The 22,308-nt window shown below is 38.0% G+C and overlaps 1 protein-coding gene across 1 annotated transcript in view; it reads right to left on the bottom strand.

Annotated features, from left to right (window-relative positions):
- The window catches only part of AP4E1 (adaptor related protein complex 4 subunit epsilon 1), an 88,814-nt gene that overhangs the window by 7,160 nt on the left and 59,346 nt on the right, over positions 1–22,308 (bottom strand). The window contains exons 17-19 of the mRNA XM_008016617.3: positions 11,456–11,579; positions 5,145–5,400; positions 898–1,455 (exon numbers count right to left, since the gene is read on the bottom strand). Of these exons, the coding sequence (XP_008014808.1) occupies positions 898–1,455; positions 5,145–5,400; positions 11,456–11,579 (938 nt within the window). The remainder of the gene's footprint in view (positions 1–897; positions 1,456–5,144; positions 5,401–11,455; positions 11,580–22,308) is intronic.

Genomic DNA, 22,308 nt, shown 5'->3' with positions numbered 1-22,308 from the left:
AAGAATTTAAATATAAATACAAATACAGGTGTCATCTATTTTCATTCTCTACCCTCAAGCTCTGGTGGTAGAGTTAAAGCAACTGGGAAGGGTTTGGTCTGTTTTTTTAAGTTCCACAGGTTATTTTTTTATTTTTATTTTTATTTTTTTTGAGAGGGAGTCTCACTCTGTCACCCAGGCTGGAGTCCAATGGTGTAATCTTGGCTCACTGCAACCTCCACCTCCCAGGTTCAAGTGATTCTCCTGCCTCAGCCTCCTGAGTAGCTAGGATTACAGGTGTGCACCACCACACCCAGCTAACTTTTGTATTTTTAGTAGACACGGGGCTTCACCATGTTGGTCAGGCTGGTCTCAAACTCCTGACCTCATGATCTGCCCACCTCAACTTCCCAAAGTGCTGCGATTACAGGTGTCAGCCACCGCGCCCGGCCCGACAGGTGATTGTAAAGCACATCTAGTATCAGGAACTTTTGCTCTGGTCAGTGGCGCAGACAATATCCCATTCAATATATTCTAGCTCATAGAAGAAACTGAGCCAGTTTTGTCGAAGATAAATATACTAGTCAAATCTCATTACAACTCCACCAAGGATATCCATACAATAATGCAATTAAACATACTTCCAGCAATCACAATGGCAATCTGTCAGAGCTAGGGAAGAAAGAGAACTGATGTCTGAGCACTCAGTATATAAAAATAAATTGGTGACAGAAAGAAGTAAACAGTATACACATTTATTGTTCAATATCCTTACTCCTTAATCTTCCACTTTGCTAAATAATTTGAGAATTTCGTTTTACTGTTTATGACAAAAGTGAACGAGACATTTAAAGAGCGCAGGAAAAGAGAACACAAAATACACACTGAAAATAAAACAATAATACCTTTAAATTTTACCTTGAAATTTTCCGCAGGAAAAATTTCTAGGTTAGCACTTTTCAATTCCAAACCACTCTTATTAGTGACTGACCAGACCATCAATAAACAATCATCTTTCCAAATTTTATAAGAAGACACTGATATGGTTTCATTATTACAGATTTCCATAGCATTTGAGTGTATGTATTCAGTAGTTTCTTCCAAAAAAGATGAAGCTAAAGAGTTTTCCTTGGCAACTGAGGCTGCAGTAGATTGAGGAGGGTGAAAAATTTCCATGCTGTTATCAGCAAACAATGAAGGTGTAGACAGACTGCAATTTGAGAATTTCTCAACCAAGGGCAGTTCTGTGAGTGACTCAGAATCCAAAAGTTCCGAACTGAGAGAAAATGTCTTTAATTCTTTGTCTCCTCTATCGTGCAAAGTATTCAAGTAATAGTCATCTTCATATGCCACATTTGACAAAGAACTAAAGGAAGAACAGGTCATATTATGAGTACTGGTTGTTTCGCCACTTTTAGCTTCCTTGACTTTTGATTTCCTTCTGAACTTGTGAGAGACAGTATCTGCTTTTCCCAGCTGCAAAAATAAAACATCATAATATAAAAAGAAATCATTCTACTAGTCATGAGTTTTAAACATTCATCTATAATTTCAACTTGGCAATATAACAATTTGCTGAGGTTCTAACTACAAAAAATAAATTTGCAAAGAATCAGAGATAAATAAAATGTTAAGCCCTAAAATTCTGACAGCTATATAACTTTGAACTATTAGCTAAATCTTGTTTCTCATTAAAAAAACACATAGAATCAGAAAAAGAAATAAGGTCAAAAAGTCAGTCATGAACAAAAAACTTGTTAGATTTCAGAATACTAGCATATAGAACTGAACAAATTAAAAAACAGTGAGAAAACTAGCCATTTTTTGAGTTGCCATAGTTGTTCTGTATAAGCCTAAGTTACTCTTGAATGCAGGGATGACCCAACCTCGTTTTAGTCATCTATAATAATCATGATTTCGTGGCCTGTGAGTTAGTAAGCAGGAAAGAAAAACTGATTTTATCTCAAGAATTAACTGGCAGCAGCTGACTGGAACACTCAGCAGGAAAGAATACAATAACTGACTAGTGATGTTTGCCACACATTCAGGAGACAGAATGGCAAACTTGTCATTGTTGGTCTAAACTTTCTGAAGAATGTTCTGTGAATCTATGTAAGAGGAGTGATGGTTCAAGTGTTCCCTTGCCTCACAAAGTTCTATTTAGAATCAGTGCAGCAGACTGGCACTACTCTCCACCTCCACCCCCCGGGGTGCTTTGACACTACACAGTATCCTTTACATGATTCTAGTTGACCAGAATTCTAGTTCCCTTTTCATATCTTTTCTGTCACTCTCCTCAAGTCCCAACACCTTCTTCCAACTCTGAACAGATGATTTTTGTCTCTTACCTCCAAATTCAGAAGTCGCCAAACAAGAACTAACATTTTATTGACACAAAAACAAGGGGACACAAAAACTACTGTAGTTATTTTCAATAGTTACTAATAACTGTTAAATAGTAGTTATTTTCAGTAGTTATGGGACTCAAGTTAGATGTATATTAGAGGGCAGGCATGGTGGCTCACATCTGTAATCCCAGTACTTTGGGAGGCTGAGGCAGGTGGATCACTTGAGGCCAGGAGTTCGAGACCAGCTTGGCCAACATGGTGAAACCCTGTCTCTACCAAAGAAAAAAAAAAAATTAGCCAGGCGTGGTGGTGCATGCCTGTAATCCCAGTTACTCAGGAGACTTAGTGGGAGAATTGCTTGAACCTGGGAGGCAAAGGTTGCAGTGAGCTGAGATTGTGACACTGCACTCCAGCCTGGGCAATACAGCAAGATTCTGTTTAAAAAAAAAAAAAAAAAAAAAAACGAAAAATAAAAAAAACAGATGTATATTAGACTGCTTGTTACTGTCCCCTGGGTCACCGATGCTCTCTGCTTTTTTTTTTTTTTTTTTTTTTTTTTTTTTTTTTTTTTTTGGTCTATGTTTCATTTTGGATAGTTTCTATTACTTTGTCTTCAAGCTTAATGATCTTTTCTTCTGCACTGTCAATCTGCCAGTATTCAGAAGCTATACAGGCCAGAAGACATTGTAGCGATATCTTTGTTTAAATGCTTGAAGAAAAGAAACAGTTTAGCACAGCATACTCAAAAAAAAAAATGTCTTAAAAATGAAGGTGAGGCCGGGCATGGTGGCTCACGCCTGTAATCCTAGCACTTTGGGAGGCCAAGGGAGGAGAATCACTTGAAGTCGGGAGTTTGAGACCAGCCTGGCCAACATGGTGAAGCCCCGTCTCTACTAAAAATACAAAAATTAGCTGGACTTGGTGGCACATGCCTGTAATCCCAGCTACTGGGGAGGCTGAGACAGGAGAATTGCTTGAACCTGAGAGGCAGAGGTTGCGGTGAGCCAAGATGATGCCATTGCACTCCAACCTGGGTAACAGAGTAAGACTGTCTCAAAAAAAAAGGTGAAATAAGAAGCCAAAGGTGAAAAAAAATAATAAACCTTGGCCTTTCTAAAGTGATGTAAAAAATTAATTCAAAATGGATCACAGACCTAAAAATAAAAGCTAGTTAAAATGAAATACATCAATAGAGTCTTGATGTATATAACTGAGAACGCTAACGTAAGAAAAATCAGCAGGGAACAGGATTCCTGGAGAAAAACAGCCATCCAAAATGAGGCATGACACAGAAGGAGCACATTCAGTTAGTCCCAATCCTATCTGCTTTGCCCCAGTATCAGAGGAAGGGTCGGGGCTGAGAAGTGAGAGGATACATGCTAATTTTATGTCATCATTAACTGTTCCTCCTTCTTTATGACGCATCTACGTTACAACACAATTCCTCACAGAATTCAGGGTCTCATAAAACAGAGAAATACACTGCTTTTTCTACTCTTCAGTGACAGCTGGGTGAGAATGAGGGAGAAGTGTAAGAGGTAAGCCAAAAAGGATTTAGCATCATTAATAGAAAAGACATCATAATAACATTTCTGATTTCAAACTCGCCACAAAAAAACCTAATATCACCCTGAATGTTCTCCTGAGGAAAAAATCTACCTGAAAGCTATGCACTTGTTAAATAGGCAGCAATGAGGTTCACAAATCAGGGCTCCATGAGCCTGGGTGTAATCTGACTTTGGTGTGTTCCTCCTAGAGCATTCCACTGGTACCCTCTCATCACAGCCTACCAGGACAACTCAAAAACCCAAGATCAGTCACTTTACTGCTGATCTGCAAATGTCAACTCAGAAAATATTAAGATACATTAATTATTAATATTTTTAGGCTGAATCTGTTTTTTCTTAAGAGAGAATATCAAGTCTGACAGAAACAGGATCTAGACTGGTGAGTCTACAAAAGAAAGAGACAAGGATAAAGAGTACATAGTATGGTATACCATCTGGCCTGGTACTGACAGGAATGAAGGGGAAATTTCACCATGGGAGGAGGAGGTTGAAAGAGCTGGGATGTCACTCTAATGAAAATTTTGTACAAGGTGGGTTCATTAGCCACCAAAAGGAGGATACATTACATCGTATTCTCAGATGCTCAAAAATAGCACCTGTCCTTCACTCCAACTTGTCATTCTTTTACTATGAAAATAATTTCTCAGTATAAAAAATTTAAAAATCATAATCTTAATATCTGAATATAATTATCATTTTTGTATAATTCCTTTCAGCCTTAGGTATAAACAAGGTATAAATAAAACTTTATACTCTGTACTTTTTGTTTAATACATCATTTAAGTATTTTTTCATTTTACAAAGCAATATTATTGATCATTCTTAGAGCTGAATAATGTTCTGGGAGAATACAATTTATGTAATACAATTTTGAGGAGTACTTTTTACAAAGATAGACCAACATTGTTGAATGATTATCATCATCCCCCTTCCCTTTGAGAACTGCCCCATCCACCCACAGGGGTGAGAGTCGCCGTGGTCATACCTGTAACTATTTGGAGCCTGACCCTTGTCCACTGACTGGGTTACAGAGAACACCTGACTCAAGTTGAGCCAACTGCATTTTCTCTTTCAGGAATATAAAAGGTGTGTCATTAGTGGTTCTGGAGCTGGGAAATGATGGTGAGTAAGAACTGGGGAAGCCACTTCTCACCATACAAATAGATGACAGCCAGGAGCTTTTATAGAGCCAGTTTTTTTGTACAAACAGACAACAACGATTCTTAGAGGAATAGAACCAATTACTTACCAGGTTGACTGTACTTTCTGATCCTAGCCCAACAAATAATGATGATGCCAGCAGCTGCTTTTCTTTCTCCTCTTTAGATTGGGTAAGAACTTGAGATTGATCCTTTTTTGTTATAGCTTGATCTACATTCTCCATTATACTCTCTTGAGGAATAGGCAGAGCTCCACTTTCATCACCAGTTTTGCTTTCCTTCTTGGGAAGATAGCCTTCTTTCCCCCACAATTTCTTTATACCTTCCAGCTTCAAGCTATTTGTCCTAAGGAGGTTGATAATAAAATCAAGTCAATTTAAATAACTGCTAATAGTTACTTTCTTGAGGCATTCTTTCAAAACATATCAATGCCCATGGCCTTTTAAAAACAACTGCCACATTATATTCTGCACGCCAGAAGTAAAACCTCGATCTCTAGATTTTATTTTAGTTATAGCCAACATCCCTCCACCCTCTAGTCAAAGGATTTGATTTAAGGCTGCAGAACTCTAGATTTAGTTAAAAATTTCACAGCATTTAATTTTCACTTAATTGCTTAAGTTATACAAAAATAGAACTACTGTAAATCAGTTTCTTCCACTGACTTTTCAAAAATACCTTTAATTCTGATGGGTTAAAGATGAGAAATGATTCAAATTTCTTAGCAATATGAAGGAATTAAACCTATATAAATTCATTAAGTAAAATCCTGTTAAAAGCAAAAACATCATTCAAATGTACTCCTATGTATAAATTTACATTGTATTTTTTCTTTTACAACCCAGGAGACATAAATTCAAGTTGCCGTGAATACATGCTCCCCATAAATTTACTTTAATCCAAAAGGTTTTTCTCACTATGCATACTCGCGACATTTTCAACTATTATTAAGTGTACTTTTATCAAAATGCAATGAAGTTTTATCTATAAAAGAAAAAAGTAAGATTTTAGGAAAAAGCCTGAGGCTGACGAATTTTTACACCTAAGTTGAAAAAGAATTAAGGTGTTATTTAGGAGCCAGGTGTCCTACCTAAAAAGCCTAAACAAGGCATCTAGGCAGTAAGTCCAGGGCCAAATTCAGAATCCTAATGTTGTCACAAACGTTGCAGTCGTGAATCTAGAGTGACTAATAAGCGCAGGCTAAAATAGCCAAGGATCATCTCTACTATTCTCATATAAGAGCTATGTGTCCATTAATTAGTTTGATTGTGTTAATCATTTCACAAGGTATATCAAAACATCACATAGCACGCCTTAAATACATACCACTGACCCTTGAAAAATGGAGACGGTTGGCGCACTGACTCTTTGCATTGTCAAAAATCCACATGTAACTTCTGACTCCTCCAAAACTTAACCACTAATAGCCTACTGTTGACTGGAAGCCTTACTAATAACATAAACAGTCGATTAATACATAGACTAGTATCTATATATATTTTATGTATTCCTGACAATCTTATTGTTTCTTAATTTTTTTATATTCCTAGGGTACACGGTTTGTTGGAAAGTTTTTTCAAATTATCTCAAATCTGAAAAACTTTTCCCAACATATTTACTGAAGAAATCTGTGTACTAAGTGGACCCACACAGTTTAACCCATATTGTTCAAGGGTCAGCTATACAATGTTTATTTAGCAATTATATCTCAATAACACTGGAGTTAAAAAAAAAAAATGTGTCCTTGGCACTTGACTCATTTAAGCATCTCTGTCATGGTCCAAAATGGCATTTTTAAAAAATCATTTTTACTACAAGATGAGTTGATCATGAAATGAACAAAAAGGAAGACTCAGAAATATTTCTATTATTATTAGTATTGAAATTGTTGGAATCATCATCAATGTGATTTTGAGCCCAAAACAAAGCAAAAGCAGGTAATTACACTTCATACTGAGTGAAGAATTAATGCTATTAAGAAGTAAGTAGCTAAAGGAAAAATTGAATGTTAATTAAAAATGCCCTAAAGGGAACTGGTTCATTCCTTCTCAATGATTTTTACTGCTGAGTATCCCTTTACAAGTATCTTCATTTCCCCCTTTCTTCCTCCAGGTTCTAAAAGAGTTTTCTAAAAAAAAAAAAAAAAAGTTATACAATAAACCTCTTAGACAAAAATTGGTTGTACTTGCCATAAGCAGATCCCAAGTGGTCACGGGAACCACAGAAATAACCCCTAACATTTCTAGAACAGAATTCTCAAAAGAAGCACCTCTAGGGAATTTGTGAATATCCACAAGAGTATTATAGTATCTGTATACTCCCTTTAACCAAAATATTACCTTTATTCACAAAAAAAAAGGAGAACAAATCCCTAAATTTTACTAATAAATGATTTAAATAGTAGTTTAACAACAACAACAACAAAAGGCAGATGTGGAGGACAATGGGCTGCTCCATCCGGATCCCTCTTCAATGAAGGACTGTTGACCAGCTGTTGGGAGTGCTGTCAGCTCTCAGCCTCTTCAGAGATTGCCTGAGCTGCAGAGGGCTACTTCACCCAAGATCACGCCCCTTCCAAGGCAGCCTACATCCAGTGATGGATGAATGGAAGTATAAAGTCCTTGCCATCCATCTTGGTTCAACTCAGGACAACTCTGAAGGGTCTTTCCAGCTCCATAGCTCCCCATGGTGCCAGCAGAGGTTGTCACTGGCAATGCATTGCATCTTAACTTCTGCCCAAACCTGCTTCTTTTTCCTTCCTTCTATAGATGTTGATCCCAATGAGACTCCTAATTATTCTGCATACTAAATGCCATCACGGAATGTGCTTCCCAGGGAACTCAATCCACAACTGGCAAAAAGGGGCAGGAGGTACAAAAGGAGCCTAAAAGGAGCCTCAAACTATTTTAAAGATTTTTCTTATTTATTTCATCTGCATGCATAGTTATGATCAACACAAATATTCTGTTATGCATACATACAGATCATCTAAAAAGTGGGAAAATATGGCCAGGTGCAGTAGCTCACACCTGTAATGCCAGCACTGATGCTGAGGCAGGCAGATCACTTGAGCTCAGGAGTTCAAAACCAGCTTGGCCAACTTGGCGAAACCCAGCCTCTACTAAAAACATAAAAATTAGCCAGGCGTGGTGGCAGGCGTCTGTAATCCCAGCTACTTGGGAGGCTGAGGCATGAGAACCCAGGAGAACCCACCAGAACCCAGGAGATGGAGAATGCAGTAAGCCAAGATCACACCACTGCACTCCAGTCTGGGTGACAGAACGAGACTTGTCTCAAATAATAATAAATAAATAAATAAATAAATAAATAAATAAATAAATAAATGGGAAAATACATAAGAAAGCAACATAAGGCCATTTCATACACAAAATATGCTTCTTAATGACATGAAACACCAGAAAAAGAGTATTTTTAAACATGAGTCATCTTTGCCCGGATTTTGACAATACTATTATATAATACATGGTTTTCTACAGTGTGTCCTTGTATTATTTTTATTCAGACCATTCAAACATAGATGTAAATTCAGACAAGTAACTAAGCTTCAAAAGATTAGGGATGTACTTTAACTCAGCTCTAGGAATTCCCATTTGAGATAGGGTGCTCCAGGTAAGAAATTATAAATTAGGTTTGCTACTACTTTATTCTCAAGTTGCCAGGGACTGTAAAAGAGCAACTGTCTTCCCTCTACGATGATTCACCTTGCCAATTACTATGTTCCTCTTCTGAAATAATGTGTGAGCTGAGGTCCTCTTTGGAAACAAATTTTAAATTCATTCCTCATCTTCCATTTCACAATAATACAGCATATGTTATATAATTGCTTAGCAGTTTTGCCAAATGTCATTTCTCTTGAGGGTAGTAGATGTGTATGTACAGTATTTACAAGGCCCTGCCACAGCCCCCAGATCCTAGTTCAGTACTATAGTAACAGATGCTGTCACCTGTTGTGCAGGTAAAAGTGTATAAGTTCCTCCCTGGGTTTGAAGGGTTCCTGTCTCTTTCCCTTGTCCCTTTGGTCCCTGTTTGGGACACTTAATTGCTGTCACCTCCACCATCAAATGCCCACAAATAATATCTGCTCCCCATGTTTGGAATACCAAAATTAAATATCTGGGAAACAAAATAAGGAGGTTAACAGAGCAGGAAAAAAAAAGGATATGAAGAAGAATTTAAGGCCGGGCGCGGTGGCTCAAGCCTGTAATCCCAGCACTTTGGGAGGCCGAGACGGGCAGATCACGAGGTCAGGAGATCGAGACCATCCTGGCTAACCCGGTGAAACCTCGTCTCTACTAAAAAAATACAAAAAACTAGCCGGGCGAGATGGCAGGCGCCTGTAGTCCCAGCTACTCAGGAGGCTGAGGCAGGAGAATGGCGTAAACCTGGGAGGCGGAGCTTGCAGTGAGCTGAGATCCGGCCACTGCACTCCAGCCTGGGCCACAGAGCCAGACTCCATCTCAAAAAAAAAAAGAAGAATTTGAATTCATGCCATTTCATTCAACATATTCTACATTCCTCATGATCTATTATTAGTATCTTTCTTCCAATAAATACTTGTAACCATTTCACTGAACTGACAAATGTAATGATGAACATAAAATGACTGATTTCTTAATAACTACAGAAGAACTCAAAATTCAAATGTCATCCTTCAAAGTTGTCACTTTTGAGATTTTATCACATTTATTCCAACAATGTGGCCATTACTTAAAACATTTTTAACTCTATTAGATGCAGCTTCTTCTCAAACAAGAAAACCATTTCCTTACTTTATTGTCACATCAGAATATTGACCAAAATTATTCAGATTGATCACGAATATTATTTGGTAAACTCACCTCTTGGGTAATGAAGACAATGATGGTAATGACAATCCTTATTAATATCAGCAACTACCATTTATCAATCACTTACTATGAACTGGGCTGTACTATGTACTTTACACATGTCATCTCATTTTATTCACTTAATTATGTTTCTAAAGGTAACTTAATTATGTTTCCGAAATCAAAATAAACCTTACAATGAAATTCAGCTCCAAATAAAACATTTAAACAAACGCATCACCAATTTTCAAGGTGACTGGAAAGAAACTCTAAAAGCATTTTGAGCAAAGTATATAGCTTCCTCAGGTGACTACCGATGGTCCCTGACTTATAATAGTTCAATTTAATGATTTTTTTGGCTTTACAATGGTGTGAAAGCAATAGAGTTTAGTAGAAACCACACTTCAAATTTTGAACTTTTATCTTTTCCCAGGCTAGCAATGTGATAGGATATTCTCTTGCAATGCAGAGATAATAATGAGCTAATAAAATAATAAATAGGCTGGGCACGGTGGCTCATGCTTGTAATCCCAGCACTTTCAGAGGCCGAGGTGGGTGGATCATATGAGGCCAGTAGTTTGAGACCAGCCTAGCTAACATGGTGAAATCCCACCTCTACTAAAAACACAAAAAATTAGCTGCACATGGTGGCGGGAGCCTGTAATCCCAGCTACTGGGGAGGCTGAGGCAGGAGAATCGCCTGAGCCCAGAAGGCGGAGGTTGCAGTGAGCCGAGATCGTGCCATTGCACACCAGCCTAGGCAACAAGAGTGAAAATGTGTCTCAAAGTAATAATAATAATAATAATAATATAATAAAATATTAAATAATAATGGGCCAATGATTAGCAGAACTGAGTTCTAGACATAGATCTGGTGTTTGGTAGATCTGACTTAAAATATTTTCAACTTATAATGGGTTTATTAGAATGTAACTCCATCATAAGTTGAGGGGCATCTGTATATGCCTTCACTGGGTGACTGACTATATGGCTTCCTCAGGTGAAATCAATCACCTTATTTTATGTTCACCTCTATATCTGTCAATGTTCCAATGAGATGGTTACAGGATATATTTCTCAGAAGAATGAGGAATGTAGAATGATATGTTAAATATCAACCTGGAAGTATAAATTCTAATAAGCCTCTAAATATATATATATATAAAAAATATGTAGCAATAACACATATTATTACTATGTATAAAGCTTGTACACATTTTATGCTGTCTTGGAAGGTAGGTAAGCTCTTAAAGAACATACTGTACAATATAAATACCTTAAGAGCAATAAATAGAAACCACTGAAACAACAGCCCATACAGAATTTAGCTTTAAAAACCTTTCTAAACCATTATATTAAAACACATTGTCACAAGTGTGCCTCTCCCTTTGAAAATTATGTGAAAACCACTGAAACAATAGACTTCTTGAAAGTTATCCTAAAATAAGCAAATAATGACTATGATGATACAAGGCACGAGCAGAAGGTAAATGGAATGCTAAAAGACATTTAAACACTCCCATAATCTCCATTTTAATAAGAAATGAACTTACTCTTTTAGTCCTGTCTCAGCACTATTCCCAGATATATCTGAACCAAGAGAAATGCCAGCAGGAGACTGTCGTCCAGTGAAGCCAGATGAAGAAAAGGAGAGTCCATATGGTTCAAAATTGAGAACTAGAATTTTAAAACAATAACAGAGGTTCATATTTAAAACAAAGCAAAAAACTGTCAAAGTTACCATTCACTACCAAAATAATTCAAGACTGGAATCTAATAGCAATTTTTAAACTCTAAGGGACTTTGAGGATGATCTAATCAAATACTTCCAGTAATAAATCAACTACCATTTGGTAAATGTCTACTGTAAGTCTTCATACTACTAGGTGATTAAAGACAAACTATCCTTCATTTTTACCTTTTTACCTCCCTTAGAAGCTAAAAAAGACTCAATTAGGAAAGATAACTGATAAACCAAATCTACCGAAAACTTGCTGCTCCCATGCAAAAATGTTTAATGAGTTATAATGAAGAGGTGACCATGTTTTGCTGAACAAACTGCTCCTAGATACATGATTGCACCAAAAGGACTCAATGTGAAATCTCCCTAAGGTTAACATAGATTCTGATTCCTTTTAATCTGTATAATCTAATTAATTCAAAAGAGCCAAGAAAATTCATACTGTTACTGTGGTAGAGCAGACGCCAATATCCACTCTCCCTTTCTTTCTATGTAATAAACCTCTCAATTCTTATCTAGATCATGACCACCCAGAGACATTTACAGACACCTTTGCCATATGACTGAAGTCTAGCCTCGTGACCTATCACCTCTTATTGGGTCTCACCTCCCAACACTGTTTCACTGGGGATTGTTTCCAACACATGAACTTTGGAGTACACGTTCAAACCACAGCATTCTGCTCCTGCCCCACCAATATCATGTCCTTATGATACAAAATATATTCATTCCATTACAATAGTCTCAAAAGCCTTAATTCATTCCAGCATTAACTCCAAAGTCCAGAGACATCTAAATCAGATATGGGTGAGACTAAAAGCAAATTTCTCTCCAGCTGTGGGGCTGTGAAATTAACAAGTTATATGCTTCCAAAATACAATAGTAGGGCAGGCATAAAGTAGATATTCCCATTCCAAAAGGGAGGAATAGGCCAGAAGAAAGGGGTAAGTGGTCTCAAATAAGTCCAAAACCCAACAGAGGAATGAACATTAAGTCTTAATGCTCCAGAATTATCATCTCAACTCCACGTCCCACCTTTTGGGAACACTGGGGCAGGAGTTGGACACTCAAGGCCTTAGGCAGCCCCACACCTATGATAAAGTCCTATGATTTCGGGGCTCAGTCCACCCAGCAACTCTCAGGGGATTGGAGTCTCACGCCTGCAACTCTCCCAAGCTGATGCGGCAAACTAGTAGCATCAGTTCTGGGGTCTCAGGAGTGACCCCACTCCTAAGGGTCCACTAGGCACTGCCCTGGTGGGACTCTCTGTGATGGTTCTGATCCTGTCTTTCTGCTCGGCATTGCCCTAGCAGGCACTTTCTGTGATGGCTTCACACCCAAGACAAGTCTCTGCCTAAGCTCCAGGGAGTCCACAACATCTTTTGAAATCTAGGTGGAGGACGCCATGAACCCACGGCTCTTGCACATTGGGCACCTACAGAATTAGCACCACATATGCCACCAAGGTTTATGGCTTGAATCTTCTGGAACAGCAGGTGAAGCCACACCTGGGCCCACATGAATGGATGGAGCAACCACGGAATGCTGTACCAGAATGCCAGGAGCAGAGACTTGAGGAAGCTCTGGGCAGCAAGGCCATGAAGGGCACCCTAGTCATCCCCCGAAAGCATTCTGCACTCCCAGAGCTTGAGCCTGTGAAGAAAAGGGCAACCTCTGAGATCTCTGAAATGCCTTTAGTGTTACTCTCCCAGTGTCTTGATGATCATTTCTATCACCTGACCAGATCCTTGACCTGGTCTCCCAAACACATTTTCTCATTCTTTACATGGCCAGGCTAAAAATTTTCCATCTTTCTATTATGCTTCTGTTTAGTTATAAATTCCATCTTTAAGTCATTTATTTCCTCCCATATCTTACTGCATGCAGTTAGAAGTAGACACAGCTCCTACAATATTTTGCATAGAACTTTCTTCCACCAGATATCCTAGTTCATCGCTCTTAAATTCTGTCTTCCATAAAGCCCTCAGGCATGAAAAGACATAATTCATCCAAGACTTTTGCCACTTTATAAGAAAGATGGTTTTACTCCAGTTTCCAATAAGATATATTCCTCTTTCCTGTCTGGGATCTCATACACTTAATGAACCTAGAATTTAAGTACACTTAAGTAACTTAGATATTAAGAGACAGTGAAGCCCATATTTCTAACAACATTCTGATCATGAACACTTAATCTCTAACTTTCAGATTTTCCCTACAGCTCTCCTCTTCTTCTCAGCCCACATCAGAGCTGCCCTTAATATTATGTCTATGGCAATCTAAAATTTTCCTAGCCTGCTCCTTTAAATTCTTCTGCTCTACTCATTACCCAGTTTCAAAGCCATTTCCACATTTTCAGATATTTTTAATAGCCAACAGCCTCACTTCTCAGGACCAATTTTCTGTCATAATCCATTTTATGTTGCTATAACAGAATACCACAGAATGGGTAATTTACAATGAACAGAAATTTATGGCCGGGTGGTAATTCCAGCACTTTGGGAGGCCAAGGTGGGTGGATTATTTGGGGTCAGCAGTTCAAGCCCAGCCTGGCCAACATGGTGAAACCCTGCGTCTACTAAAAATACAAAAATTAGCCAGGCATGGTGGTGGACACCTCTAATCTCAGCTACACGGGAGGCTGAGGCAGGAGAATTGCTTGAACCTGGGATGCAGAGGTTGCAGTGAGTCGAGATCATGCCACTGCACTCCAGCTTGGGTTACAGAGTGAGACTCTGTCTCAAAAAAAACAAAAAAAGAAAAGAAAAAGCAATTTATTTGGCTCATTCATTGTTCTTGAGGCTGGGCTATCTAACAGCATGGCATCAGCATTTGGCAAGAGCCTTCATGCTGCATCAGGAAGAAGACAGAAAGGCAAGAGAGCATGAGAGCAAGAGAGGGCCAAACTCGCTTTTATAACAACCCACTCTCATGATAATGACATTAATCAATTCATGAAGGCAGATTCCTCATGGCCTGATCACCTCTTTACAGTCCAACCTCTGAATACCATCCCAATGGCAATTAAATTTAAATATGGGTTTTGACAAACACATTCAAACCTTTGCACTTACCATCCAACAGTGGTATCTTTTTAATAGCATCTGTGACAGTGAGTCATCCAGCCACTGCATTAACACTTCCAGTAACAGTGAATACCTCAAGAAATGTTTTCTATGCACATTGAAGGTAAAGAGTTTAAACCAAAAAGCAGAAAGAAGCTCAAAATTAGAGGTACAAAGTTTGAAAGTAGAGAGAATAAAAAAGACATGGAAAGGAACAGTATTTGGAGAGCAAGCAGAAAAAAATATTAATTCCGAGTCAAAAGCATTAAGATTGTCATCTAAGGAAGGGCTGGAAAGGCTCAAGGTTGAAAATAAAGTTCAAACCACATTATTTTCATTCTTCAGTGAAAACTCCCCAAGACCCATACAGTGATGAATGCCTAAAAGGACTAAAGATGCTGAAGTGTTAACTACATGTGCAAGAGCTCATGCACATATGTGGAACAGAAGGAGAAAAATGGTATGCAGAAAGAGCCAAGGGAAGGAAGAAGATGGCTGACTTGCAACTTAGTGAATATATAGAATTTAGCCAGATGAAGAATGAGGGCAATTCACCAGAAGAGAAAACATGAGCTGGAGGCAGAGAGTCCTTGGAGTTGGGAGCCACTGAAGTACTCTAGGTAAGACATAATAAAGTATAAACTATCCTGGGCATAAGTGAATAATTCAACATTTAACCTATTTGTATCCCTTACTATTAATACTTTAGAGGCCTCAATTATATGCACACTCATTTATCATACTTTGTACTGCAATTCTTTTATACCTCGACAACTTGGGTATATTTCTCTAACCATTCTCAGCTATTATTAATAATTTTTAAATTTTTTTAAATAATTAACTTTAATTATCTGATTATGGTTATTTTATTTTTTGAGAGACTAGTAACCTTACTTTGACATGGCTTTCTAAAAGCCAATTAGTAAATACTGTTTCCCCTTATTATTTCTGGTTATCTAGTGCTAGAGTTATAACACATTTTATTAACATTTTAATAGAATAATCCACACTGATTCTGAAATGCTTTTTTTGATGGGAACTTGTAAGAAAGTTTGTTCCCCACCATCTCACCTATTTTTGCTAATTCTTATTATCCCATGATATTTTCCTGAAGTTTATTCATTTTTCTAACTAAAAGATCAAAGTATCATTTATTAAAGTAACATTTAACTACTACTCTCTGCAAATGATTAAAGAAATCTGAAATAAGGTTAGTATCAGAACAGGCTGGCATGGTGGTTTGCACCTGTAATCCCAGAATTTTGGGAGGTGGAAGAGGGCGGATCGCTTAAGGTCAGGAATTTGAGATCAGCCTAGGCAACAGATGAAACGCCATCTCTACTAAAAATACAAAAATAGCTGGGTGTGGTGGCATGCACCAGTTGTCTCAGCTACTTAGTTGAGGCACAAGTTGAGGCACAAGAATCACTTGAACCCGAGAGCAATTCTTTTTTTTTGCAGCGAGCCAAAAGATTGCAACACTGCACTCCAGTCTGGGCAACAGAGAGAGACTCTGTCTAAAAAAAAAAAAAAAAAAAAGATTAGTACCACAACAGATTGATAATTAAAAGATTCAAGAATTAACTCTTTATGTATAAAATACCTACTTCCCCCTACTCTTTATTTTGTCTTATAGCCAATCCCAATTCTAAGATATATAATTTTATAATTTATTCTACAAGTATTTATTAAATATTTGCTATATCTTGTCCAAAACCAATTTCCTTTTCTTAACAGTCTACTGAAATTTCAATTTTGCTTTAAAGGACTTTTGAAGCACATAGATTTGGGAGGAGAGAGGGAGAATCTAGTTTGAGAGCTTAATCCCGTTTATAATGATGGTTCTATGGGAAAAAATGTACTTGGCAAAGGACTGCATAAGCTTGGGGAATTCCAGGGCTCTTGTATTTGTGTCGGCAATTTAGCTTATTTTAAGAAAGAAAATAGGCAGTGCCAGGAAAGAGTCTCCCTACTCTATCTTCCCTTCCCTATCCAACCCTTGACTTCAGTAATGACAGCTGCTGGCCCCCAGATACCTGAAAATAAGGAAATATGACAACTGAATCATAATTCCCACTGTGGAAACCCAGGAGCTTTTCACTCTAGGCCCCTGGATGTCACAAGGCTTTTATATGCAGTATAGCCACAGGTTAGGCAATTATAATTCAAAAGTTTACTTTTGCCCCCAGTATATTCTATTAATATATAAAGTTAATGAGAGGAAACTGATTACACTTTGAAAGAGAGTTTAATTTTATAGTACATTAGTTATCACTGTGCTAAATAACATATAAAAAGCCTTAAAAGAAAGGGATTGCACGGAATACATGCTTTCCAATCCATGAACACAGAATGTGTTTCCATTTATTTGTGCTTTGTTTGATTTCTTTCATTAATGTTCAGTGGTTTTCATTAAACACAACTTTCTCACTTGCTTAAGTTTAGTATTAGGTATTTTGCTCCTTTTGGTGCTGTCATAAATTGGGCTGTCTTCCTAAAATCCTTGTCAAATGGTTTGTTGTTAGTGCACAAAAATGCAAATAATTTTTGCATGTTGACTTTGCATCCTGCAACTTTCCAGAATTCACTTATTACTTCTAACAGTTTTTTAATGGAGTCTAATTTAGGGTTTTCTATAAATAAAACCATATTATCTGCAAAGAGGAACAATTTTCCTTTCCAATCTGAATACCTCTCTTCTTTTTCTTAATTGCTCTGGCTAACATTTCTAGTACTGTGTTGACTACAAAAGAGACGAGTGGGCATCCTTGCTTTGCTCCTGATCTCAGGAAAAGCTTCTGGTTTTTCATTGTACCATGCTATGATGTTAGCTGTGGGTTTATCATATATGGCCTTTATTATATTGAAATACTGCCTTCTATTCTTAGTTTATCGAGTTTCTTTTTAATCATGAAAGGGTGTTCAATTTGTCAAACACTTTTTCTGCTTTTACTGAGAACTGTGTGGTTTTTATCCTTTATTCTGTTAACATGATATCACATTAATTTATTTTCAGATGTTGAACCATCCTTGGACCACTGGGATAAATCCCACTTGATCACGGTGTACTATCCTTTTCTTGAGTTCAGTTTCCTAGTATTTTGCCTATATTCATCAGGGATATTGGCCTGCAGTTTTCTTTTTTCTTTTTTTTTTTTTTTTTTTGTGGTGGCTCTGTCTGGCTTTGGTATCAGTGTAAGGCTGGTCTCATAAAATAAGTTTAGAAATATTCTCTCCTCTTTAAATTTTTGGAAGAAGTTGAAAAGAACTCTCTCTGTGTGTGTCTCTTTTGTAAAGATGGGGTCAAGCTATATTGTCCAGACTGGTCTCAAACTCCTGGCTTCAAGCGATCCTCCCACCATGGCCCCCCAAATTGCTGGGACTACAGGCATGAGCCACTGTGCCCAGCCCCAGTGTTAATTCATTAAGTGTTTGGTAGAATTCACCAATGAAGAACCACAAAAGACCATGAATACCCAAATTAATCTTGAGAAAAAAGAGCAAAGCTGAAGGCATCACACTTACCAATTTCAAAATATATTACAAACCTATAATAATCAAAACAACATAGTACTGGCATAAAGACAGACATAGACACAGAACAGAGAGCCCAGAAATAACACCAAGCGTGTATGGCCAACTAATTTTGAACAAGGACACCCAGAATACACAACAGAGAAAGGACAGTCTTCTCAACAAACAACATTGGGAAAACCAAATATTCATGTGCAAAACAATAAAATGGAACCTTTATCTTACACTATACATAAAAATCAACTCAAAATGAATTAAGGACCTAACTCTAAGACCCAAAACTGTAAAACTCATAAGAAAGAAACATAAGGGAAAAGTTGCTTTTTTCTTCTTCTCTTTTTAAGACGAAGTTTCGCTCTTGTTGCCCAGGCTGGAGTGCAATGTTACAATCTCAGTTCACCGCAACCTCCGCCTCCTGGGTTCAAGCAATTCTCCTGACGCAGCCTCTCAGGTAGCTGGGATTACAGGCATGCACCACCACGCCCGGCTAATTTTGTATTTTCAGTAGAGATGGGGTTTCTCCATGTTGGTCTGGCTGGTCTCGAACTCCCAACCTCAGGTGATCCGCCCACCTCAGCCTCCCAAAGTGCTGGGATTACAGGTGTGAGCCACCGCGCCCAGCTGGAAAAGCTGCTTTATGACACTGGTCTTTACAATAATTTCATGGATATGACACCAAAAGTACAGGTAACAATAACAAAAATAAGCAAGTGGCAATACATCAAATAAAAAAACTTCTGCATAGCAAAGAAAACACTCAACAGAGTGAAAAGGCAACCTATGGAATAGGAGAAAGTATTTGCAAACCACATTTCTGGTAATGGTTAACCTCCAAAATATGTTAATCCTATGACTCAATAGTTTTGTTTTTTTTTTTTTAACTAATAACCTGATCACAAATAGGCCAATAACTTAAATAAATATTTCTCTAAAGAAGACATACACATGGCCAACAGGTATATGAAAAAATGCTCAATGTTACTATTAGCAAGAAAATACAAAACTGAAACCATAATAAGACATCACCTTGTATCTGTCAGGATGGTGATTATCAAAGAAAAGAAAATATACCATGTGTCAGTAAGGATGTGAAGAAGTTAGAACTCTTACCCATTGTTGATGGGAATGCAAAATGGTGCAGCCACTGTGGAAAGCAGTATGGAGGTTCCTCAAAAAAATAAATACAGGCAGTACACAGTGGCTCATGCCTATAATACCATTGCTTTGCAACGTCAAGGTAGGAGGATCACTTGAGCTCAGGAGTTTGAGACCAGTCTGGGCAACATTAGGGAGACTATGTCTCTACAAAAAATTAAAAATTAACCAGGCATGATGGCATGCACCTGGAATCCTACATACCCAGGAAGCTGAGGCAGTAGGATCACTTGAGCCCAGGAGTTCACGGCTACAGTGAACTACGATCATTCTACTGCACTCCAGCGTAGGTGACAGAATAAGACACTGTCTCAAAAAAAATAGTAAAATAAAATAAAATAAAATAAAATAAAATAAAATAAAATAAGATAAAAAATTGGTCGGGCACAGTGGCTCATACCTGTAACCCTAGCGCTTTGGGAGGCCAAGACAAGTAGATCACTTGAAGTCAGAAGTTCGAGACCAGTCTGTCCAACATGGCGAAACCCCGTCTTTACGAAAAATACAAAAATTAGCTGGGTGTGGTGGCTCATGCTTGTAGTCCCAGCTACCCAGGATGCTGAGGCAGGAGAATCGCTTGAACCCAGGAGGCAGAGGTTGCAGTGAGCTGAGACTGCACCACTGCACTCCAGCCTAGGTGACAGAGCAAGATTCTGTCTCTAAATAAATAAATAAAAATACAACTACTATATGCTCCAACAATCTCACTTCTGGATGGGTATTTATCCCAGATAAAGCACTCCCATGTTCACTGCAGCACTATTCACAATAGCCAAGATGTGAAAACAACTTAAATGTTCATCAGTAGGTGAATGGATAAAGAAGATGTCATACACATATACAATGGAATTCTGCAACATACAACAACAGGGATGAAACCTAAGAATATTATGCTAAGTGAAATAAGTAAGGCACAGAAAAATATTGCATGGGTCTACTTTTATAAGGTACCTAAAAGTCAAATTCATAAAACTGAGGAATGGAATGGTGGCTGCCAGAGGCTAAGGGGAGAGAGAAATGGGGACTTACCAATCAATGGGCATGAAGTTTTAGTTAAACAAGATGAATAAGTGCTAGAGATCTGCTGTACAACATTGTATCTATAGTCAATCATAACATATTATACACTTAAAAATTCGCTAAGAGGGGAGACCTCCAGTTAAGGTTCTTAACCACAATAAAATAAAATAACAAAAAAATTTAAAAAGATAAAAGGCAAAAAAGAGCAAACGCTTCTGGAGAAAGAGAACATCAAGCCTATTAATAATGTTCATAACTTTTTGGTGTCATTCTGGGATCAACAGTTTAGTTGTTGTCTTAACTCAATATGCCTAGCACACAGCCTGGAAAATAAGTACTCAACAAAATCATTAAAGGACAAATAGAAAAAAAAAAGAAAAACCTTTCAGCACTGAATTTTTCAGTATTGACATTCTGAACTCACAAACAGATAATATATTTATTCACTGATCTCCCTTTATTCATATGCATACTTCCCTTCTACCATCCAAATAACTCAATGATTTCCCCTTTACCAAAATCATGACAGATGTATTTTCCTAACAGGCTGCATTTCTTAAGTACAAAGTTACTCTTTCCTTTATTAACTGTTTCTAACTTAAATCATCAGATATTTTGTTGAATGAAGAATTCTAATACACTTAAGAAATATTAGACTACTCACAGCCATGCAGCTATGTCCTGTGTGAGAGAAACATCCCCATAGGGCTACCCTCAGAAGACATGTCCCCCATCTCCAAGGCCGGCCAAACAGCCTTGCACCCACATCACAAGCCTAAGAAAGAGCCCCATAGGCTACTCTTGGCAGACGTGTCCCCAGGCTGGCTAGGCAACTACATGCCCATGCTTCCCAGTCAGGGTAACAGCTCCATGGCCCCAGCCTCAGTAAGCCAGATCCCAAGTTGGTTGACTCACTGTGTACATGCACATATCCATGACTTGAAAACAGCCTGGGAAGCCTGCCCTTGGCGAAGCCACACCACCATCACCACAAACTCAGCCTGGGCCACAGAGAAACTCACGAATACCGCTAGAGCAGATTACAGCTAAAGAAACTATATGGCCAGGCACAGTGGCTCACACCTGTAATCCCAGCACTTTCGGAGGCTGAGGCAGGTAGATCACCTGAGGTCAGGAGCTTGAGACCAGCCTGACCAACATGGTGAAACCCTGTCTCTACTAAAAATACAAAAATTAGCCAGGCATGGTGGCGTGTGCCTGTAGTCCCAGCTACTCGGGAAGCTGAGATGGGAGAATTGCTTGAACCTGGGAGGCAGAGGTTGCAGTGAGCCAAGATCATGCCACTGTACTCCAGCCTAGGTGACGGAGCGAGATTCTGTCTCAAAAGAAAAAAAAAAAAGAAAGAAAGAAAGAAAAAAACTACATGAAGACGACACTACATGTCCACCACCAAGGCCTTAGTACCCTACTGAACTTATACTCCAAAACCCATTTATACAAATAAGTCTTTCCCTTCAAACTCTACTACATAAACTTGAGTCAACTTTTCCACCAGATTCATACAAATCAACATAGGAACAAATCAACCATGAAAAAAGAAACATGTCACCACCAAAGGAAAATAATAAATTTCTAGTAACAGACCCTCAATCATAAGGATATATATGAAATTCCAGAAAAGGGATTTAAAATAACAATATTAAGGACACTCAGTGAGATACAAAAGAATACGGACAGATAATTCAATGAAATCAGGAAAATTATTTGAACAAGAAATTCAACAAGAGACAGATATCATAAAAAAGAACCAAACAGAAATCCTAGAGCTGAAGAATTCAATAAATGAAATAAAATACATATGCAAGAGTTTCAACAACACATTAGAAAGCAGAAAAAATAATTTCTGAAGTTGAAGACAGGTCTTTTGAAA

This window comes from Chlorocebus sabaeus, chromosome 26, assembly GCF_047675955.1.
Source record: "Chlorocebus sabaeus isolate Y175 chromosome 26, mChlSab1.0.hap1, whole genome shotgun sequence".
NCBI classification, from domain to species: domain Eukaryota; kingdom Metazoa; phylum Chordata; class Mammalia; order Primates; family Cercopithecidae; genus Chlorocebus; species Chlorocebus sabaeus.
The sequence above is the reverse complement of the archived record's forward strand: the minus strand, read 5'-3'. Positions and strand labels throughout refer to the sequence as shown.